The following is a 25,059-nucleotide window of genomic DNA, read 5'->3' as shown; positions in this document are numbered from 1 at the left end:
ATTTATACCGAATTTTTCGTTGATAGCAAAGCCACTTACCGATTTAATGAAAAGATCTTTTAAAAGAGATTGCTTCATTAAATATGTTAAAGACATTAATTACAGAAAAAACAGTCCTGAAAATATTTCACCCCCAGCACGAGACCGAACTTCACACAGACGCTTCCATAGACGGATTTGGAGCTATGCTGATTCAGAAGTCACCGGATGATAATTGCGCTCATTCAGTATACTACATGAGCAGAAAAACTACGGATGCCCAGAGAAAATTTACAAGCTACGAACTGGAAATTTTGGCTGTTGTGGAGGCATTACGAAAGTTTCGAGTCTACCTATAGGGCACTCATTTTAAACTTGTGAGTGACTGCAATGCCTTTACCAAGACTTTGGAGAAGCGAAACTTATGTACTAGAGTTGCACGCTGGATTCTCCTTATGGAAGAGTTCCACTTTACTGTAGAACACAGAGCTGGTTCCCGCATTCGGCACGTAGATGCTTTAAGCCGTTTCCCAATGATGATAATTTCTGACAACCATATCCACAGCAAATTGAGATGCGTCCAGGCACAAGACGAGGAGTTGAAAGCAATTATAGATGTTCTTGCTGAAAAGGCTACACACAACAATTATTTTATGAAAGCAGGTCTATTGCACAAGATGGTCGACGACAATGAACTAATCGTGGTACCAGCAGCTTTACAACGCGAAATCATAAAACAGGCGCACGAAAGAGGACACTTCCTAACAAAGAAAACTAAAGACGTCATTGCTAAAGAGTTCGACATTCCAAAGCTGGAGGACAAAGTTCAACGACAAATAAGATGCTGCATCCCATGTATTGTGACCAACAGAAAACTTGGAAAAAAAGAAGGTGACCTTCATCCACTGCCTAAAGAAGAGGAGCCATTACAGACGTTTCATATTGACTTTTTGGGTCCTTTGGAATCCACCCATAAGCAATACAAACACATCCTAGCGGTCATTGATGGTTTTACCAAATTTTGTTGGCTCTACCCCACAAAGACGACATCGGCTAAAGAGGTGATATCAAGGCTTCAAGCGCAAAGCTCTGTATTTGGAAATCCTATCCAAATAATATCGGAGCACGCAGATGACACATTCGAGTTGCTAGTTGGTGTGAAGATGCGCACACAAGACAGCCTGCAGCTCAGGGAGCTGATCCACGAAGAGATGGTCCACACGTTTAACAACAACCGAGATGAACTTCGAAAAAGTGCCAAACGCCAAATAATCCGTATTCAAGAAGAAAACAAGAAGACATACAACTTGCGACGTAAGCCGGCGACTTTGTACAAGGAAGGTGATCTTGTGGCAATCAAGCGCACACAACTTGGTGGTGGGCTTAAGTTGAAACCAAAGTACTTGGGCCCATACCGCATCATCAAAGTCAAATCTAACGATACCTACGATGTGGTCAAGGAGTCGCAAGCCGGCGATGGTCCTCAGCGCACATCCACATGCGCAGAGTTCATGAAGTCCTGGTTTAGCATTGACGACGACGACGCAGCATTCGGGACGAATGCATAGAAGGATGGCCGAGTTGTGGAATTGGTCTGGCAACTATGCACAGTCCACCACATCCCTGAAAAGACGATTAATTATCGATACAATGGAAGTTAGAAGCGAAGTGAGCTGACGAGAGGAGTCGAAAAGAAGAGCTAAAAACGAAAAGACGTGATGAAGCGGATCAAGACGATTTCAAGACGGTTTTAAGACGACGACTCATTTCAAAGTTTCATTTAAATTCAATACTTAACACTTTATGAAATACCTTTATATTAAACATTATAAACAAAAACTACAAGTCTATTTCTTTCAACAAGTTAAATAGACCCAATCCCACACATATACATAGGTTCAGAGTACTTTAAAGTCGCGGCTCACTACTTTAGCTTTTGGAGTTTATAATTTTGAGATTTTGGGCCTGTAACAGGCAGAAGGAGGCGTGGCAGGCACCACAAAGTATATATTCTTGATCGGCATGACGAGATGAGTCGAGCTAGCCCTGTCTGTCTGTCTGTCCGTCTGTCTGTTGTTGTTGTTACTGCTTTGCACAGGCACACGAGACATACGCAGACACACACATAGACACGCATAGACACGCGTAACTATTCTACTCATATGTACAGAGTATTTTACTTTCTCCGCTTGTTTCAATAAAGAAACGCCAACGACATGCTTGATAAGTTTTTAAGCCCATTAAAAGCAGCATGACGTTCAGATAATTACAATATACCAAATGTTCATTAGAAACAAGAAAAGAATGCTTAAGTCGAGCAACATCAACTCTTAAATACCTCCCACCAAAAAGGAAAAACAGAATAAAATGTGTTTAAATAATTAAAAAAAGGATATAATTAAATACAGATTCAACAGCATACATTTACATCAGAATCGTTTCTCTGCGTGTTTATATGCGTGTATGTATGCAGCACAAAGTTGAACCCAAGCAGCAACAACAACAACAGCTGCGGGCAGCGTTTTATTTATAGCTATAACTTTGTTCAAAATTGACATATCATGATGAAATTTGGCATACAGACACATAATCACTGACGGGATGTAGCTACCTAATTTTTGTTCGATTTTAATTCCAGGAACTGCGGGAGTTATGGAAAATTGCCGGGGAGTGGGGGGTGTATCAGAATAAAAAAATTAAGTTGACCTGCCTAGGGCTTATGGGAATCTGGATACCGATCCTCATCGCTCATAGAGACGGACGGACATGGCTATATCGACTCGGCATGTCACCCTGATCAAGAATATATATATACTTTGTGAGGTCTGCCACGCCTCCTTCTGTGTGTTACACACATTCGCACAAATCTAGTATAGCCTTTCACCCTTTGGGTACAGGCTATAAAAATTTACAATATATCGTACACCAAAAAAAAATCAATTTTTGTACACCCTGTTCCCGTAGAAAGAATGGTACAGTAGTACTGTATCCAAAGGGTGAAATGGTATATGTTGTGTTTCGGGTAGCCGAGCAATAACTAATGCGAGATTTAATTAGTCTACTTGTTGGAATCAGCGTTTATTCAAGACTGTTCTTGTATTCATAGGTATTTTGTTAGTGACATATGTCAATGAGTACATTGATAATCAGTACGGAAGTAAGTTAACAAGTGCGAATGGCTAAAAGTTATTTTATGTATGTGAGGATATACAACATCTCCTCCCTTAAAATTACAGCACATTCGCCGTTAGTTGTTTCTAATGTTAGTGGGACTGTAGCGGTCGGGATGCTGGCGAATCCGAGTGCTTCTTCGAACTGGAATACCAGAGCGGCGGTGGCTAGGATCTTGTCGGACTTCCGGTTGCGAAGGCAAGGCCGCTGACCGTGATTTTGAAGATGGCTTAAGTACTTCTAGTGGTTGGGAAGCACTTAGTAATGGCGATGTAGATCGATGCTCTGTTGGTGTCGATGAGCCGAAGTAATGAGGCCACCAGAATTCAGAAGTATCTGTTTTAGTGGTTTCTGGACCAAATCTCGACTTGAGTTGGTTGATTTAGCGTCTGATATGCCCAAATACGTGTGTATTTACAATGTACAGCATTTTACCCAGGGAACGGACTATGGTACCTTCTACCCATTTTTCTCCCTTGTAATTTCGTGCAAAGACTTGTTGATCAATTACGTGCTTTTCGGAGTGAATGGCTACGATGATTGTCGTGTGATTGCTCAAAAATTTGACTCAACAAGGTGCGAACTGGTCTTCCGTGAAGTAACTCAGCTGTGGTTTTGTTTTCTGCATTCGGTGGGAATCGACATGAAGCAACATACTTAATTACTGCCATTTTTTGCTACAGATGTTTTGAATGTTTGGACGAACCGTTCGGCCAATCCATTCCATGCTGGATGAAATGGGGCTGTAGTGATATGCGTTATTCCGTGTTTATTACAAAAATCCTTAAATGTGTCGGATGTAAACTGGGGGCCGTTATCGCTGACCAACGTTTTTTGGGTATCCTTCAATGGCGAAAATAGCTGTAAGAGCTGCTATTGTACTTTGCGATGTTGTTGAAGAAAGTTCTGTAATAAAAGGAAACTGTGAATAAGCGTCGACCCGCAAAATCAATGTGTATTCGTTCCATAGGCGCAGTAGCCTTTGGCCAACTGTGGTACTGTTTAACTGGCGATGAATTGTTGCGTTTACAAATATCGCAAGTTGAATCCAATTTTGATATGTCGTCGTCAAGACCAGGCCACCAAACATGTCGCCTGCTTACTTGCTTCATTCTTATGATTCCCCAATGACCATCACGAAGTAGCTTTAAGATGACAGGTCTTAAAGAACTCCGAATTATGATGCGATTTGCTTCCAATTGTAGATACAGAATATCTTGTAGTAAGACTAAACTCATTTTCTTGTTAAAATATGGCTTAATCGTCGTCTTTTTTGGAGAGTTTTTCCGGCTAACCGTTAATGACGTAGTTGCGGACTTTTTCAATAGTTGGATCGTTTTTGCAATGTTTCCGTATGACATCGGCGTTGATAGGAGGTGTAATATCGATGATATTGTAACATGCCTCTTCCCTATCAAATTGATCATAATTTCCTACAGGAAGGCGTGATAATGCGTCAGCATTGCCATGTGCGGATGTAGCACGATACTTGATGTCAAATGTATAAGCCATCAATTAGATTGCCCAGCGCTGCACTCGACGTGATGCAATCGTAGGTAATTGCTTACTAGGGCTGAAAATATTAACAAGCGGCTTGTGGTCTGTGAAAGTATTTTACGCCGAAGATTATAGCAAGACCTTCTTTATCGATTTGACTGTAGTTGACTTGATGCTAATCAAGTGTTTTGGATGCGAAAGCGATAGAGCGTTTCATTCCATCAGGCTGGATGTTTGATAAGACTGCACCAATACCATATTCTGATGCATCTGTTGCTAAGATAACAGGAAATGCCTCATGAAAATGAGTTAGTTGTGTTGCGTGGTTGACGTGAACTTAAGGGCGTCGAAGGCGTTTTGTTGTTTTGGACCACAAGTGAACTCTACATTTTTTCTACGCAGCTGGTTGAGTGGTGCAAATAGTTCGAAGAAGTTTGGTATGAAATTGCAGTAGTAGTTTGCCTTATCCATGAAGGCTTCTAGTTGCTTCAAATTAGTCGACGGTTTTAATTCTTTTACAGCACGCAGTCCCGATAGGCCAGGAAGAATTCCTTGTGCGCTTATAAGTCTGCCTAAGTACTCAATTTCATGCTTTAGGAAAAAGCATTTTTGCTTTTTGCATTTAACACCATTTTCTTGTAGAACTTTTAGGACTTGTTCTACATAACTAATGTATTCTTTTACTGTTGGGACAGTTATAATTTTGTAATCGAGATAGTTACCACAACCTTCTATCCCATTTAGAAGTTGTTCTAAGTAACGTTGGAAAATAGCAGGAGTGCTAGCTATACCGTAAGGAACTCGTTGATATTGAACAAGTAAAAAACCTAAAGTCGGGTGTCCCGACTTTGAAATACTCTGTACATATGTTTACAATAATTATAGAAAAAACAAATAAGAAAATTTAAAAAAATTTGATCGATTTTACCTTTCTCGGTATTCGAACTCACGTAAAGGGTATATAATTGCACATTTACATAGCAATTGCGCCTGTGTGAGTGTATGTTTATGCGCGTCTATTTGTGTCTGTGTAAGCATTTTCGCAGTCAACTAAACAGCAACATCAACAACAGCCGCGGGCGACAGTGTGTAGATCACCTAATATTGGAATTGGTTGCTTACCTATAAAACTGTGTATATTTTCTGGCTAACGAAAATGTTGTGTGTCGTTGACGGTTTTGTTTTGATCGTCCCTTCGTACTTTATGATCATTTTTGTTCTGTTGCTTGGACTTGCAAATAACAGCTATGTGTCCCTTTCTATCACAATGATTGCATTGGTCTTGACGAAATTTGCAGTGCTCTCTTGCGTGAGAGTGTCCACAGCCAGAACACGATTGTAGTGCGTTTTGTGCTTTACCAGTTTTAACTGCTTTCTTCTTGTTTGCGTATGTGCGTCTGTTCACTGCGTTCACTGAAACATGTTTGCCGCTCTCGTTTTTAAGTGTAGCAACGGTTTTTGTTGTTGTCTCATAACTTTCGGCAATTATGAGCACATCTTCTAATGTTGGCGTGCTATTCCACGTAAATCGGCAACCCATTCTTTGTGTGTTTATGATGGCCTCATCTCAACCCCCTATGGGGGTTTTCCCGATTTTCCATTCGTATAATCGCCTATATCTAAGAGACTATAAGACCTACGGACACCAAATTTTAGTCCCAGATGCCTTATGAGAATATGCAGAAAATGTATATTTTGGAATTTCCCTCCTTCCCCCCTCTCCCATGCAAATCGTAACTCCCGTAATTCTTGGAATTTCGAACTAAAATTTTGCAAATACCCCCAGTTAGTAATTATGTGTCCGTATGCCAAGTTTCACTATGATAGACCGATTTAACAAGAAGTTATAGCTATAAATATATTTGCTGCTGCAGTGCTGCTCAAGCGCTACCCGCGGCTGTTGTTGATGTTGCTGTTTGGTTGACTGCTAACATGTTTACACAGACACGAATAGATGCGCATAGGCATACATACACTCACACAGACGCAATTGCTTTGTATATGTGCAATTATACACCCTTTACGTGAGTTCGAATACCAAAAGAGGTAAAAACGATAAAATTGTTTTCTTTTAATTATCTTACTTTTTTAATTTCTATAATTATTCTAAACATATGTACAGAGTATTTCAAAGTCGGGACACCCGACTTTAGCTTTTTTACTTGTTTTTATTTCATTTTGTATATTTATTTAATTTTTATACCCTGTACCCGTAGGGTAAAAAGGGTATATTAGGTTTATGCAAAGTATGTAACATACAGAAGGAAGCATCTCCGACCCCATAAAGTATATATATTCTTGATCAGCATGACGAGAGAAATCGATCTAGACATGTCCGTCCGTCTGTCCGTCCGTCTGTCCGTCTGTCCGTCCGTCTGGATGAACGCAAGGATCTCAGAAACTATAAAAGCTAGAATAACCAAAGTTGGCATCCAGATTCTCCTAGGTCCGAGTAAGGACGAGTTTATGTTTTTTTTTTAATTTGATCGTATTTTTATACCCTGTACCCAAAGGTTGAAAGGGTGTACTAGTTTTGTGCGAATACATGTAACACACAAAGCCGTGGCAGACCCCACAAAGTATATATATTATGGATCAGTATGAGAAGACGAGTAGATATAGCCTCTATCTGTCTGTACGAACGCGGATCTCAGAAAGTACAAGAGCTAGAATAACCTGGTTCTCCTGAGCAGATGAAGTTTGTTTATTTTTTCTGATAGACCTACCCACTTCCCCGCAATTAGTGATTTTCCATAACTCCCGTATTTCTTGGAATTTTTTATTGAAAATAGTGATTATGAGTCTGTATGCCAAGTTTCAGAATGATAGGCCGATTTAACAGGAAGTTATAGCCATATATGTATGTATGTACCTCATAGAAAGAAGTATATGTGCATAAAGGTTTGAATGTCTCCCATCTTTAGTTGTACCGGTACGTTTGTTTTTGGTATGCAGAAGTGTGTAGTTGTAGTCTATTTTGAGAATGACTGTGCAAAATTCTTCATTGATCGCCATTCTTAGTACTAAATTTGTTTGGCGTCATTTCATTTACTTAGGAAATAAGTATATGTGTAAACAGCGATTAGAGTGCCTTTTTTCCGTCAGTGTGCTGCAAAATTTATGTCTTTTCATTAAATAAGTGTAAAACATATTTAAAAAAAACGTAAGTAAACTAGTGCACTGATTTTTAATATTGAATGTTCATACGACATGTGGATTTTACCTAAAATGCCACATGAAATGCATTTAATAGCGGATGATCGAGGCGTAATAGGAGGAAAAGGTACAAAAATAGCTGATATAGCTGCCAGAGTCAATCGACACCGAAACACAATAAAAAATGTCCTTGAGAACCCTGATTCTTATGGGGAGATCAAACGCTACGGGAGACCAACCAACATTGGCGAACGTTGTAAACGAGAAATAAGGCGTCTTGTTGTTCAAAAGAACATGTCTTGTAACGAGATAAGGGGTCATTTAGATCTCAATGTTACTAGAAGACGAGTTCATCAAATTCTGGTCGAAAATATTAACGCTAAATATACTTCCCGAGAGTCAGTACCTAAGTTACTTCCATTTCCGTCAGGCTCGTTCATCATGGATAAATAAATTTCGCATTAGTATTCTTTCCGACTAGAAAAAAAATAACGTAGACGGCCCAGATGGTTGCCATAAATATTGCCGCAATTTCAGGCCACCACGACAACCCGTTTGTGGGTGACGATGCCACAAACATATTTATACTTTTTAAAAAGGTCATTGAATTACCTTTAATTTCATATCAAAACATGCACACGTTTCACAAGCAATAATGTAAAAAAAAAATCAATTTAAATTAGAGAACTTCATAATACGCGAAATATTTTTAAACTCTGTACATAAAATGTACAAGAGTATATAAGGTTTGCGGGAGCTGAAAATGTAACAGGCAGAAGGAGGCGTGGCAGACCTGACTGTCTGTCCGTCTACCGTCCGTATGAACACCTGGATCTCAGAGACTATAAGAGGTAGAGACACCAAACTTTGCACAAAGATGCGTTATGTGTGTACGCTGTGCAAGTTTGTTTTATTTTTTTGATTTACCCCCCACTTCCACCCTTACGGTTTTTTCCCCCGATTTTCCATTCGTATAATCGCCTATATCTCGGAGGCTATAAGACCTAGGAACACGAAATTTTAGCCAAGATGCCTTATGTGAATACGCACAAAATGTGTATTTTGGAATTACCCTCTCTCACCCCTCTCCCACGCAAATCGTAACTCCCGTAATTCTTGGAATTTCGAACTCAAATTTTGCAAATACCCCCAGTTAGTGATTATGTGTCCGTATGTCAAGTTTCATTATGATAGACCGATTTACCAAGAAGTTATAGCCATAAATATATTTGCTGCCCACGCGCTGCCCAAGCGCTTGAGTGCAAACATGTATACACAGACACGAATAGATGCGCATAGGCATTCATACAATCACATAGACGCAATTGCTTTGTTTATGTGCAATTATACACCCTTTACGTGAGTTCGAATACCGAGAGAGGTAAAATCGATCAAAATTTTTATACCCTGTACCCGTAGGGTAAAAAGGGTATATTAGGTTTGTGCAAAGTATGTAACATGCTGAAGGAAGCATCTCCGGCCCCATAAAGTATATATATTCTTGATCAGCATGACGAGAGAAATCGATCTAGACATATCCGTCCGTCCGTCTGTCCGTCTGGATGAACGCAAGGATCTCAGAAACTATAAAAGCTAGAATAACCAAAGATGGTATCCAGTTTCTCCTAGGTCCTAGAAAGGACGAGTTTATTTTATTTTTTGGAATATTCCCTCCCTTCCCCTACTACAGAATTTCGTCAATACCGTCCACATTTCAAATGCTACCTTAACCAAACTTTGCACACATAAATTATATATAATTATCTACTTTTGTTTCAAATTTTATCTAAATCGGTTAATTCTAGGAAAGTTATTAGCGAAACAATTTCACTCCGGTCCTACGCCCACAAGCTGCAGCATCAAGTTCGCCCTTCTTTTTCTTCTTCTTCCTTTTGCTTCTGCTAGAGGCGTATATACCTCAGTGTCGGAAGTTTACCTGGGTACAGGGTATTTCACTGTCGGGCTTGCTCGACTGTAGCGTTCTCTCTTGTTTATTTTCTCTAAATAAAGAATATATTGAAGTTTTGCACAATTGCAAGACACTCCTTTGTAACGACCCATTACTCCAGTACCCTGATTTTTCAAAACAATTTATTTTAACAACAAACGCAAGCAATTTGGCAATAGGAGCTGTACTGTCGCAGGGAAACTATTCAACAATAGAAAGGAAAATTCTAGAAATAACCTGGGCTACAAAATAATATAGACCCTACCTGTATGGAAACAAATTTAAGACAAGAAAGGAATGCTAAAGTCGAGCAGGCTCAACTCTTAAATACCCAGTACCACCCAACAAAAATAAAATTTATTAAAAAAATGTAATGTAATGTCCCGACTTTGAAATACTCTGTACATATGTTTAGAATAATTATAGAACTTAAAAAAGTTTTGATCGATTTTACCTCTCTCGGTATTCGAACTCACGTAAAGGGTGTATAATTGCACATAAACAAAGCAATTGCGTCTATGTGATTGTATTAATGCCTATGCGCATCTATTCGTGTCTGTGTAAACATGTTTGCACTCAACCAAAGCACCAGCATCAACAACAGCTGCTGACAGCGCTTGGGCAGCGCGTGGGCAGGAAATATATTTATGGCTTCTTGTTAAATCGGTCTATCATAATGAAACTTGACATACGGACACATAATCACTAACTGGGGGTATTTGCAAAATTTGAGTTCGAAATTCCAAGAATTACGGGAGTTACGATTTGCGTGGGAGAGGGGGGAGGGAGGGAAATTCCAAAAAACACATTTTCTGCGTATTCACATAAGGCATCTGGGACTAAAATTTGGTGTTCCTAGGTCTTATAGTCTCCGAGATATAGGCGATTATACGAATGGAAAATCGGGAAAACCCCCATAGGGGTGAAGTGGGGGGAAGGGGGGGGGGGGGGGGGGGTAAATCAAAAAAATAAAACAAACTCGTATAGAATACACACATAACGCATCTTTGTGCAAAATATGGTGTATGTTCATACGGACGGACAGACAGACGGACAGGGCTAGATCGACTCGTCTCGTCATGCTGATCAAGAATATATATACTTTGTGGGGTCTGCCACGCCTCCTTCTGCCTGTTACATTTTTCAGCTCCCGCAAACCGAATATACTTCTGTACATTTCATGTAAAGAGTATAAAAACGAGCTCGCTCTTTGCCGGTCAACTTACAGTCTGCTGGCCAACCTTCGCAGCCAACCTCAAGCTCGACTTCAAAAAACTAGGAGCTCGTCCACTTTCGTTAAACATTCTATATCAGAATGTTAGGGGTATTGTGTCCAAGCTCAGTAGTTTATTTCTTAGTAGTTTTTCGTTCGAATCTGATATTATTGCGTTCTCAGAGACGTGGTTAAATCCCACGATTTCTGATAACGAAATTTTATCAGATAATTTTTGTATCTTTCGACGAGATCGTCCGGCTCGACGTTGCGGAGGCGTACTGATTGCAGTCAATTCCTCCTATCGGTCGGAAATAATTGATGTAAATGTACCTAATGATGTTGAATTTGTTGCTGTAAGAGTATCTTCTCCGTCTTTTCCACTATACATCCCTTGTTCTTATATACCTCCCTCTTCTAATATACAGGTCTATATGGAACATATAACCTGTATAAAAGGAATCTCTAATCTCCTACGTGACAGTGACGCGTTCGTTGTGGTAGGTGATTTTAATTTGCCTAACATTGAATGGCCATTCTTCAATCAATCTAATTATTTGGTACCCTCGGCAGAGCATGCCTGTTTATACTGCATGTTTGACCTTTCTTTGTTCCAAATTAATTCTATACCTAATCACTTAAGCGGAATGCTTGATCTCGTCTTTGTCACCGACCCTGCTAGTACAGTTATATGTAGGTCTTCTCCCCTTATACTGCCTGAAGATTCTTACCACCCTACTTTGCAAATGTCCCTCTCAATTTCAAACCCTACCTCTACTCCAGCACTTATTCCCAAAAATACTAGTTTGTGCTTTCGCAAAGGAAATTTTTCTTTGCTAAACGAACTTATTGCAGCAACTAATTGGTCCTATTTGTAAAGTGCTGTTGACATCAACATAGCCGTAAAGTTTTTCTATGACACTATTAATGCTCTTTTTGATGTCTGCATCCCAAAAAGTGTCATTTCGTCTGCGTCATCAAAACCTCCTTGGATTTCACCAAGACTTTCAAACTTAAAAAATGTTAAATCTAGATGCTTCAAAAAGGATAAGCAGTCGGGCCTATCTATTGACTTATATAAATACTCTTTAGCGAAATCCAATTTTGCTCTCCTTAATTCACGATGTTATAATAATTACCTTGCCCGATGCAAGATACAATTTGCACAGGACCGTAAACAATTCTATAAGTTCGTTAACTCTAAACGTTAATCTGCTTCCCTTCCTTCGTCATTTTTCCTTGGTGACAAAAAAGCCAGCAACGATTCTGAAGCTGCTGACTTGTTTGCCAACTTCTTCCAATCAACTTATTCCTCTGTCTCTATTAGTAATACCTCTTATCCTTATAGCATTTCATATTCCCACACTATTTACGCTCCCATAATTTCTGATAGCTGTCTACTCTCTGCTATCAAATCCTTAAAATCTTCATACTCTCCTGGAGCAGACAACATTCCTAGTTGTGTTCTTAAGGAGTGTTCTAGTTCCCTTTTACAACCATTACTTAAACTTTTTAATCTGTCACTTGGTTCCTCAATCTTTCCAGCTATTTGGAGAGAATCTTTTATTATTCCTCTTTATAAAAAGGGTGGTAAGTCTGATATTTCAAACTACAGAGGAATTGCAAAGTTGTCTGCCATACCAAAATTATTTGAAAAAATAGTTTGCAGCACTTTGCAGCACCTCTGTAAATCTGTCATATCTCCAGCTCAACATGGATTCATGAAGAGACGGTCTACTACGACCAATTTGCTGGAATTTACTTCCTTGGTAAATGAAGCATTTATTCTAAAAATGCAGACTGATGTCGTTTACACTGACTTCAGTAAAGCATTTGACTCTGTGAACCATGATCTTCTGCTCTTTAAGCTAAGTCGTATAGGATTTCCCTCCGCTTTTTTGAGTTGGATTTCGTCTTATCTAAAAAATAGGACCCAACGGTTACTTAGGTCGCATATTTTTAAGCCCGTGTTTGCATCATCAGGTGTGCCTCTTGGCCCCTTACTTTTTACATTATTTATTAATGACCTCCCCTCTACCTTGTCACACTCTCATATTCTTATGTATGCTGATGATGTGAAACTTATTCTGACTTATAAAGACCATACTCATTTTCATCGCCTGCAGGATGATCTGAACTGCATGCAATCGTGGTGCTTAGCTAACCAATTGTACCTCAATTGCGCTAAGTGTAAGTTCATGACATTTCACCGAACTTTGCCCCATTTAGTCACGTATACGATTGACAATGTGCCATTGCAGCGTATATCGACTGTTGAAGACCTTGGGGTTATTTTTGATTCCAAATTGAACTTCAACCTTCACATATCTAGTATTGTCAATAAGGCTAAGGGATTACTTGGATTCATTAAACGTTGGTCCAAGGAATTCAATGACCCATATACCACTAAGCTTCTTAAAACTGTACTAGTACGCCCTGTGCTTGCGTTTGGTGTCCGCAGTATAGAAAGCAACAGGAACGTATTGAGTCTGTTCAGAAGCAATTCCTTCTTTTTTCTCTACGTGGTTTAAGCTGGGATCCCAACCTCCGCTTGCCATCGTACTCTAGCAGGCTGATGCTTATAAACCTTCCTTCTTTAGTAAATCGTAGGACTGTTCTTGGAGTAGTTTTTCTCCACAAGTTGATTATCGGCGAGGTTGACTCCTCTTCCCTCTTAGGTCGCCTTAATTTTTCCGTTCCTTGCAGACCAACAAGGAATTATTTGCCATTCGTCTTGTCTAGGTGCAAAACCGATTACGCTGCGCACAATCGTTTTCGAGTCATTTGTTCCAATTATAATGAGTTTTCTCATTTACTTTCAACAGAACTCTCTATTCTATAAAAGTTCTTCTTTATAGTTATCTCCGTGGAAATCTCTGACCACATACTGCTGTGAGTCGGGGCATAGCTGGCCGGACTGGCTTAAAACTTTCCCCCACCGGGTTGGATTCCCTCTTTCTCCTTTTGTCTTTCTTGTTCCATCTTTCTCTTTCCCTGTTTCTCTTTTCCCCTTTCTCTTCCTCTTCCCTTCTCTCCATCTTTACCTTTGTCTCTTTCTACTCCTTACTTTTTCTAATTAGCTCCTAAGTAGAATTAATTTTCCTCTTCTACATACTATTTGTTTAGATTGTTAGGTAATACAAAATATCAAACAGTTGGGGACAACTAAGTATATATAAACACACACACACATACATACAAACAAGCAGCTGTTCGTGTAGTTGCATGCAAACGGTTGAAGTAGCCAAAGCAAAATGTGAGACACTAATGTGTGAATGTTCATTTGTACACATGTATGTACATATGTACATACATACATATGTACAAAAGTACATTCGTCTTGCACTGACAGGGCAAGAAATGTTAATTAATTAAAAATTATTAACATTAGAACATAAACATTTTTATGTTATTTTTTCTTTGTTTAGTACATTTGGCATAAGGGGCTTTTAGGACAACGGACTACAAGACTACCCCTAGAAAGAATTTCGCATTATGAATTACACCAACACCATATGTATTACATACGTACATACATATGTACATACGTCTGTATGTATAGTATGTACATACATATGTACATCAATAAGTATGTATGTACGTACATACATTCTTATATACATATATAGGTTTGTATGTATGGAGTGGGCCATCGAACACTGTTGTTTAATTGTAATAAATAGTGTTCTATGGTTTCAAATCAAAATTTTTAAAACAACAACAACAACTTCAGGTTATTGGCTCGCAAATCTTCTTTCGTTTTGATCATTTACGGTTGTTAATTGCATACGCAAAATGCCAAAAGTTTACAGTTACCGTACACAACAAATACATTTGTATGTATGTATGTATGTGTACAGTGAACAATCGAATACAGTATTATAATCAATAACTCTCAAACGATGTTTTTCGATGTATTTGTATTCGACATGTATTACGATATATCAACACAAGTATCGATATTTTCGATATATCGCATTTAATTTTATTATTGGGGTGTTAATATTTATTCACTTTTTCAAATGAATAGTTTGTGTTATAAATTTTGTCCGATCGATTTCAAATTTGGGTAATGTAATCAACATAACTATATCAACAAATTGGCATTCAACGATTAAAATATAGCAATATGTTTTTTACTTGCCATATATCAAATATCAAATAGTTGGGGACATCACATACACACACTCACACATACATACAACAAGCAACAGTTCGTGTCTATGTGTGCCCATGCATACATACATATGTACATGCATATGCATGTATGCCTGTATATGTATGTAGCATGTACATACAAAACAACAACAACAACTGCAAGTCATTGGCTCGCTCTTCTTCTTTCGTTTTGACCATTTAATGTTAATTGCAAAGGCAAAACGCCAAAAGTTTACAGTTACCGTCGCTAGGCAACGACTGCGTAAGCGATAGTAAAGCAGAAACCGAATAACGGAGCTACGCATATTTTGCTTCGCATTGCGGGCAGATGTATGTATGTATATGATATGTTCTTATTGATCTCAATAAATAATTAGATTTTATTATTTAAATATTCTGCTTATTGTATTCAAACTTCGATATTTTGATGGTATCGGTGGCTTCAACTATCGAAAGTTTTACTCTAGCAAATTGAGTTGAGAATTGTTAGTGCTTTTTGATCGTGGCTCATCGCTGCACGGCATTGACACGAGTGCGGTGTTTCATATTCCGAGTTTGTGCGTGACCGTATTGACTCAATATGGCACGAAAAGACTCAAATGTGAATTTAAAATTAGGATATACCCTTATAATTATTCCCCCTTTTTTGCAAATCGTCTATCTTAAAACGTTGCGTTATCTCTATATATAAAACAGTTTGTCCTGACTAATTGGTGATCAACGCACAGCCCAAACGGGAAAAGATGAAATTTGGACTCAAGTATCCTTTCATAGTATCCATCATAGTGTAGGAGCACACTAAGAAAGGCTTTTGAAAAGTTCTAGCTCCAAAGGGGGGAAAACGAGCTTTACAAAATATTAGTTATAGTGGTCATGTTCGTTTAACGAAATAGTTTGGCAAGAACAAAAATGTAACGGACTACTGAACAATTTTTTGTCAAGAACAGAAAATGTTCATATAAATACCTTAAATGCCTTCCTACTGGTAACTTATAAGGTGAAAACATATGGGTAGGTTATGCACACACAAAATAAATACAATTGGAAACATTATATTGAGCCGGGTTAAGACGGGCAATACCTGCTAGTCTTAATATATATATAAAATGTTAATACTTATATATTGTTATTGAATAAATCGACAGATCCACTTGTTGATTTAAATAAATAAATAAAATAAGAACAAAATAAGACGTTATATTACCGAACCCAAATTTGACGAACACCATTAAAATATTAAAAAACATACTTAACCAAACAGAACTTGTGCAGCTTATGCACCGGATGATATCTTTTAAATAATCCAGAAAAGCTATTGGAAGTATTTCGCACAAAGTAATATCTACAAAGTTCTTATATATACGAAATTATTAACTGATCCTACAGACGCCCAAGAAAAAGAAATCCGCGACCAACATAGAGGCATTGACGAAGTCACTTCACAACTTAAAAGACAGTACTATTTTCCCAATATGAAACTAAAAGTCACATAAACGATTAACAATTGGGATATTTGCGAGACAATAAAATACGTCAGACATCCACCTAAATAAATATTTTAAGAGACGGAAACACCCAGTAAGCCAATGAACATCATACATACAGACCTATAAACAATCAACGGAAAATACATTGTGACAATAATACACAAATTCTCAAAATTCGCGACGGGATTTACAATCCCAATAAGAGATAGTACAAAAGCAATCCAAAATTACAATTATTCGGGATACCCAAAATAATAATTTGCGAACCAGGGGTTGAATATTCTTCTAACCTCTTAAAAGACTTTTGGAAACAGTATAAAATGCCATTTCACATAACGTCATTTCAGCAATCTGCTAGCAATGCCCCGGTAGAAAGGTTGCACTTGACTTTAACATAAATTTATAGAATTATTGTAGAGAAAAATAAAAAATTGAAAATACAAATAATCCACGAAGAAGTTTTGGCAGAAACTATGTATTATCACATATTTCTTTGTTTAAATAATTTATATAAACTCATATAAATTTTCATTGATTATGGTCACGTATGTGCCAAAGGTTGGCGGTACATTCTTCCACAAAAAATAAGAACTTTTTACTGGACCAACACATTTGTTTAGAAAAAACATAGAGTTAAACGACCAACATGATTATTTAAGAAGATTAAATGAATTCAAAAAGGAACTATATCCGCAGGTGCAAGAACATATCACACAAGCAAAAAGGAAATCAAAAGCCAGAACTCAAGCCAAGATAGAAATCAACCCGAAAGGTACAAACCCGAAGAGGATTTAGAAAAGAGAATCGAAGAAACAATAATTCCAACAATGCAATGCTAAAGTCGAGCAGGCTCAACCCTTTAATATCCTGTACCTCCCACCAAAATCGGAAAAATGAAAAAAAAATGTTGTAAATAATTTTAAAAAAAATTATAGTAATTATGTTGTTGTTTGTTGAGTTAGCCCCTAGTAATAAACTAGTAGCTGAGTATTTTACAATCGGTACTTGAACCAAGTGTAATTCGGAGGAGCTAAAAGGGAATGTGAGATCAGAGCTGCACGAGTGTTCTTGTGGTTCTGTCTGTTTATTGATTGAATTGCAGGGGTTTATATACAAAATTTAGAAGAATAATAAGACCTACTATTATTACTAATAAGTGATTCTTAAAAAAAATCGTTGTTGGGGTGTTGTATGCAGCTAGCTGAGTCGGTGCGTGCATATCCAGTGTAGGTGTAGGTAGACGTGGCACCCGGTTGGTGGTTGTTTTGTGCACATGCGCGGCCGCTATTCTAACAATAGCTAAGAATAGCTGCCTGCGTTGGCTTCATATGCACATGCGTGGCCCATGCGTAGCTCATGATACGGTCAAGTGCGTGTGACATTGACAGTACGATGAACTTCAGCGCTATGGGGCATATATGAACACCAACATACTCCCGGCCGTTAAACATTTGTTTCACTTATGTCAACAGTGAAAGTGTGCGGGGTTCCCTCTGCTTGCCGACAGAGCTCATCCAGTTTGATATATGCCGCATTAAACCAAATCTTGCGGCATTTCTTAAAAGGTGTACACACCAACAATCATAATTGAAATGGCAATTGCAATATATGACACAACGTGGTGGTGTGTAATCGGATCCAAATTGTGCGGTAGCTCCTGGTCCAAAATTGGCAAAAGTTGATTTTTTAGGTTTTCTAAGTCCTCATGACTGCATGAATTGTGGCTCCTCCTTGTCAAGTCGTCAGAGAATGGCATTTCAATTTGTCCATATTAATATGGAACGCCTGTATTGTGTTGGTAGTTGTGTTATGACCAGTGACCGTAATACTTGGATTGCGTATTCTGCACCCAGGATCGATTATGAGTAGTCCTGTTTGGTTCAGTTGTAGATTAAAGAGCTTGTTGTTGTAAGTAGCTGAGAACTGCATCGGTTCTCAAGTTGCGAAAACCCATTGGTTTTTTGCGTGTATTGGTAGCCAGAGAAATGACGTATTCCTATGAGTCATTGCACAGTCAGATGGACTTTGATCGTTGAAGATTTGAAATTCACTATTGTAGTCACTCGAAAACATCAATTACTTGTCATAGCATATCCATTCATCATTGTTTAGTAGATTACAGTTGCGTAGATCAGTATGAGTGAGCCAGACAAAATGATTATTGACTGCTATAATCGGAACTTGAATATTGATCGTTGATATGCCAGACCGTGTTATTAAAGGAATTGGCACCAAGTTGTATAGCTCCACTGGTTGAGATGCTACGATTGGCACGGTCATGGTTATCCACCACTGTTCCTTCAGCCTTTATCAATTTATAAAACTGAATTATACTTGTAAGGTTGCTACTAGCTGGTAACTTTGTCCCTGCTGTAGGTGAGCCTGCATGAACTGTAACTGCCCTTCCCACTGCCGTGGCGAGATTAATGAATGTCTGTGAGAACCTTCAGTATCTCTGATTGCACTCGTTGGAGATTGGATGCCAGTAGTGTAAGTTGTGTGGTTATTGCCACATACCACTGGTATGTTTTGCCATGGTCTTCTAATCCTGTCAGTTCTTCCAATTGTTGTTCCCAATGGTCCATTCTTTTGTACAACGCAAGCTCGTTGCGTTTCAGAACGTTTATTGTTGAGTCAATAACCGAGGTTTGGTTTTTAACAAGTACTAGTAGATATTCCTCATTCATTTTAACTTTGTGAATGGTATTGGACATCTCCTTAGCATATTCCTCATCGAGAACTCCGAATAGACTACTGGCTATGTTTCCAACGATGTCTAGAGGGGATCTCCGGGTTCGTGGGTACTTCATCAGTTCGTGTTCGGTCTTAAGCTCTTCCTCTATATGATAGAAGTGTTTATGCAGCGATACACATGCCTGTTTTTTATATGTGTGAGGATATAATTTGTTGAGACAGTATGCCAGATCGGAATACATCCATATCGTTCCAATACGGGTCTAAGTCGTAGTAGGCAACTATGTTCCATTCTGCAATTGCTAACTTGGCTGTCCCAATTCGTTCATAGAATATTCCAGAATATTTGTTGAGACAGTATGCCAGATCGGAATACATCCATATCGTTCCAATACGGGTCCAAGTCGTAGTAGGCAACTATGTTCCATTCTGCAATTGCTAACTTGGCTGTCCCAATTCGTTCATAGAATATTCCAGACTTCGAGCCAAATTTCGTAATCTTGATTGGCTGAGCAATGCTAGTGGTAGCAACAGTATTATGGTCAGAAACACAGTAGTGAGTGCTGGGAAGCCTTTCGGCTGGTGCCCTTTTGCTTCGCCATATTTCATTACATCGCAATAACGTGTTATGTGTTTTATTACAATTAAAGCATCCTCGGGAACGGCATTCTAGGGCTCTATGATTTTTTCCCAAGCAGTTTACTCATAATCTTTTCGTTTGTGCCCAGTTTAGTCTTTCTGAGGCTGATTTTGCTTTAAATTTGTCGCATTGCAAAATCCGGTGGTTAGGCTGATTACAAAATGTGCATGTTGTGTCTTTGTCTGCTGTAACCGATGCGCATGCCTCCTCTCCTTGTTTCCTTGCTTGTTTCCAAGGCCTCCAAAGCCAAAATGCGTTGCTCATACAAAGTGTGAGTTTGGCGATCCAATTTTTTCGTCAGAATGTGCAGTAAAATTGGATCCCATGAAAGAGTGTTTATCTTCATATTTTTCAATACAGCCATTGTTTCATGAATGGTGTCATGAAACTGTTTTATTGACCAGGCTTCACTCACAACTTGTGGTTGGTTTACGAGTTTTTTCAGAAGCTCTGAACTTAGAACTATATGGTTGTTAAACCGATCATTGAGCATTTTCCACGCTGTTTCGCTTCAGTGAGCGAGAGTTCGGCCTCATGAATCATCTTCTTGAAGATGTCATGGAATTGTTGCCACTTGAGATAATCACCAAATTGCGGTATTGACATCTTCGGCAGCTGCATCGACAATTGACTTGTCATTTGTGTTGTTGCGTCAAGTGCGGGGTCTGCAGTAGATGTTGCATTCATATTCATAACAGCACTTTCGGCAGATATAAAATTGGCTGCATTATAGTCCAGGCTATCAGGATTTTCAAAATCTCTTTAGATTTGAAAATGAAGATCGGAAATTTAATTCCGATATTTCTCCACCATAGGCCTCAGTTGTTGTTTGTTTTCAAGTGTCATTTGTCCCATTATCCGAGACAATGCGTTTCAAAGCGTTTTGATGCCTTTCAGCATTATCGCCTAAGAGGCTGGTGTCCATGTCAAACGTTTCAAGCATGGTTGTGTGTTGAGTAAATTTAGTTAAATACTCATTAGCGATATCTATTATTTTTGTATAATAGTCGCTTTCAAAATAGCTGTGGTCTATTATTTGACCATTTAAGGCAACAATAACATTATTATTGCCCGCTTGAAATTGCTCCCGAAGATGGCTTAGCCTTGCCTTTCTTTCTTCGTAGTAAGCTTTCGTTTTTCTATCCTGGGAATCCTTTTTGTAATTCCTTATCAGGGTTTGAATTTCTTCTCCAAGCGATGCTTGCTTTTTAAGCAGCGAATCCAGTTCTGGAGATAGAATTGCCACATCTCCAATCTGGTATTAGTTGTCAGACCCGTTGGAGGTGTTGTTTTGCTTTTAAAAGCCGGATGTGACACTAAATACCAATGGAGGTCCGTCCGTTTCTGGCGGCGGATTTATCCTGAAGTGTTCCCACGTTGAGCTTTCTGGGGCTTCTGTGAGCACGACCAGAACTGCTGCCCAACGGAGTCTCGATTAGTCGCCTAATCGTTCCAATACAAATTGTCGGGAAACTGCCTGATAGCGAAATCTCTAGCACGTAGATTCAGCTGGCACAGCTTCCTTGTTGCGGTCCTTCCGTCAATCTTGCTTTGTTGAGGTTTCTTGGGCTTCATTGCCCAACAAAGCTCTCTTCCAGAGAGTTCAATCAGTTTTGCTTCGTTGAGGTTTCTGGGGCTTCTATGAGCGCGACCAGAACTACTGCCCAACGGAAGCTCTCTTCAATAGAGTTTCAATAGAGTTGATGTTGGTCGCCTTGTTGATCAACCAATCCAGTTGCGTCCTCAAAGTGTGCGATCCTATGTTAAGGATCAGGTCGGGGTCACCAAAAATATGTTGTTGTTTGTTGAGTTAGCCCGTAGTAATAAACTAGTAGCTGAGTATTTTAAAATCGGTACTTGAACCAAGTATAATTCGGAGGAGCTGAAAGGGAATGTGAGATCAGAGCTGCACGAGTGTTCTTGTGGTTCTGTCTGTTTATTGATTGAACTTCAGGGGTTTATATACAAAATTTAGAATGTGCGTAGGTCTTATTATTACTAATAAGTGATTGGTGGTTGGTGGTTGTTTAGTGCACATGCGCGGCCGCTATTCTAACAATAGCTAAGAAAAGCTGCCTGCGTTGGCTTCATATGCACATGCGTGGCCCATGCGTAGCTCATGATACGGTCAAATGCGTGTGACATTGACAGTACGATGAACTTCAGCGCTATGGGGCATATATGAACACCAACAAATTAAATTATTTAATTTAATTACATACAAATTATTCAATTCATATATACGATAGTGGAGACATGTCCATGCACAGTTTCAACAGCATACATTAATATCAGAATCGTGTCTCTGCGTGCTTATATCCATGTATGTATGCAGCACAGAGTTGAACCAAAGCAACAACAATAGCTGTGGGCAGAGCTACAGGCAGAGCATGGCTGACAGCGTCAGCTTCGTCTTTATCTTCGTCTTCGCAAGAACTATGAACACTTTCGAGCAAATTCATATGTTTGATTGCGGCAGTTTTTCGTCATCAGCTTCGGCTACAGCTTCGTCTCAGCTCACCATGTTTGTACCCTCAGTTTTTTGAAAACAAGTAAAAAAGCTAAAGTCGGGTGTCCCGACTGTGCATATGTTTAGAATAATTAAAGATATTAAAAAAAGTAAGACAATTAAAAAAAATATTTTGATCGATGTTACCTCTCTCGGTATTCGAACTCACGTAAAGTGTGTATCAAAAATAAAACAAACTTGCACAGCGTACACACATAACGCATCTTTGTGCAAAGTTGGTGTCTCTACCTCTTACAGTCTCTGAGATCCAGGTGTTCATACGGACAGATGGACAGACAGACAGACTTGTTTTTTATGTTTGTTACCTCGATACACTCGACTGAGTAAACCGTTATTGATGATTCTTGTATCATTTGAAAGCTGTTGCTTCCCGAATGATTCCGTTTAAATTTAGTCCAGCTCTGACAATGGCATTCATGTGAAAACAGCAATTCAATTTGTATTACTTGTATATATAGATATTTATATATTACGTAAAGCTATTTAATAAACGTGGATCTTCATTTTTATATTAATTAAAATCAATTTATTTTATTCTCCTAAATAGAAAATCAATTAAAATAAGCAAAAACAATTTCTATGTATCCCCTTGCCTTTGACACTCCCCTTGGCCGGACAAAATATGGTAGTCGGTGAGTGTTCGGTCAAGAGAGATTTTACTGTATATGTACTTTGTGGGATCTGCCACGGCTCCTTCTGTGTGAATTTCATAATCAAATTTGCCTTATATGTATATGCACTTGCGCTCATGCGGACATCTACATCTCGGAATACATTCGAAAAAAACTAGAATAATTTTCTACTCTTTGGCTATATTACAAAACATACCCATCATGGATATGCCACCGAATAGGTATTCAATACATATGTACATACGTGTATGTTTTTGTTTTGAGCTGAGTTTTTATAGCGTTAGTCTCGAAAGGTGTGCAACTGTGTAAATAAAATAAAAATACACAAGTAAATAAAACAATGTGTTTTATACAAACACAAGTGTAACCCACTTTGCGCGACTGACGTTATAAGCGATGTTCGCTGTTGTACGATATTGACTGAATATAAAACAAATCCTATTATTTACTTTAACATCTTGCTTTTCAAAATGTTAATAAACAAAGCTCTTTTCCTGTCCACCCTTTCTTTCATAGACATGGATGATGTGTGTTATGCTACTACTTCAGTAAAAGCTGCCAAAAACATTTCGACTACAATTGATCCAAAATGTCTTACACTAGATCCGCCATTAAAAAAGAACCGCAGTGATGACGTCGAGTTGACCAGCAGCCAAACTTCTGACACGATCCCTGCTGTTGATCGGCAAGCCACTTCAGCGATATCACGTGGAAATTTAAGACAGGATAGAAATAATAGCGTAGCTACAGCTCTGTATCATTTACATCTACCTCAACACTTTTCGGGAATGTATGACGATTGCAATTCAAGTGTATCGTCGACTCGCGATGGAAGTATATCACCAAACATGGGTTCCTACGTTGATAATCCCGCCATCAAAGATGAGCCCTTGTCCCCTGAATCTAGCTGTCCGGGTAGCCCGAATTCAAAAAACGATAGGCTACAGCATGAAACCACAATCAGTTTGAATTTAGCAAATTTACAAACTGAATTTTTCTTTGAACAGAAGGTAAGTGTTTTTTTCTGTATAAATTTACCTGCACTGTAAAGTTTTTGTTTATTTGTTAGAAGCACGCGGGCATGCTGCTCAGTGAAAGTCGCAACACGCAAAACCTCAACAAGTCACAGCATCGACAATGTCTAATAGAGGATGGTAGTCAAAATCTATTGTTTTCACATATCAAGAGTGAAAAAAAAAATACAGGTTCATCACCACTAATTTCAAATTCATGTTCAACCACAATGAACACACACACTGACGCTGGGGCTCCTTACGGCATACCGCCAACGCCGCCATCTTCCTTGACAAGTGATGACTCCGAAGGTAATTTAACGCCGGAACATATTTTTTCGCCCGTGTCGCCAAATGCGTCAGTCTCTGCATCTGTGGCTACAAATGGAGGTACGAAGGTATCTAAGTCTGCACTTATAGCTCGTCGTAGTTCAGGTACACGTTATATTGTCAGCCATATCGCTACCACCGGGAGCCCTACAACAAGGCAACCAATTCATACACCACTGATTAGCTCCCAACCTGTAAGTACAGCGAAATGTACACATATTCTTTAGTGAATGTTTCTAAAAATACGAACAATTTATAAAAACAGAAAGGATCCACTGGTATGCTATTACTGACTGAGGAAGAAAAACGCACTCTACTGGCAGAAGGTTATCCTATACCACAAAAACTACCACTAACCAAAGCTGAAGAAAAATCTCTCAAAAAAATACGACGCAAAATAAAAAATAAAGTAAGTAAAGTAGTGCATATTTGATATTGTTATTCTTGAAACATTCGGACAATTTGCAAAATGTGTAGTTTAATAGACAACTTTTTAGGTATGTTATTTTATGTATGTATTAATCATTTATCCTGTCGATAAAGAAGCAAATTTTATCCAAATATGGTGGCTTATGCAGATGACGTGACCATCTCCTTCTCGGAAAATTTCC

The 25,059-nt window shown here is 38.7% G+C and overlaps 1 protein-coding gene across 3 annotated transcripts in view; it reads left to right on the top strand.

Annotated features, from left to right (window-relative positions):
• LOC115624575 (cyclic AMP response element-binding protein A) overlaps positions 1-25,059 on the top strand; it is a 63,179-nt gene that overhangs the window by 19,445 nt on the left and 18,675 nt on the right. For 2 of the 3 annotated variants that reach the window (XM_030519309.1, XM_030519306.1), the window contains exons 3-5: positions 23,622-24,115; positions 24,175-24,642; positions 24,714-24,857. In XM_030519309.1, the coding sequence (XP_030375169.1) occupies positions 23,622-24,115; positions 24,175-24,642; positions 24,714-24,857 (1,106 nt within the window). The remainder of the gene's footprint in view (positions 1-23,621; positions 24,116-24,174; positions 24,643-24,713; positions 24,858-25,059) is intronic. The other variant, XM_030519307.1, reaches the window with a different exon arrangement.

This window comes from Scaptodrosophila lebanonensis, unplaced genomic scaffold (assembly GCF_003285725.1).
Source record: "Scaptodrosophila lebanonensis strain 11010-0011.00,11010-0021.00 unplaced genomic scaffold, SlebRS2 tig00000061-arrow-pilon, whole genome shotgun sequence".
Classification (NCBI taxonomy): Eukaryota; Metazoa; Arthropoda; class Insecta; order Diptera; family Drosophilidae; genus Scaptodrosophila; species Scaptodrosophila lebanonensis.
Note: the sequence above shows the minus strand (reverse complement) of the source record. Positions and strands in the feature narration are given on the sequence as shown.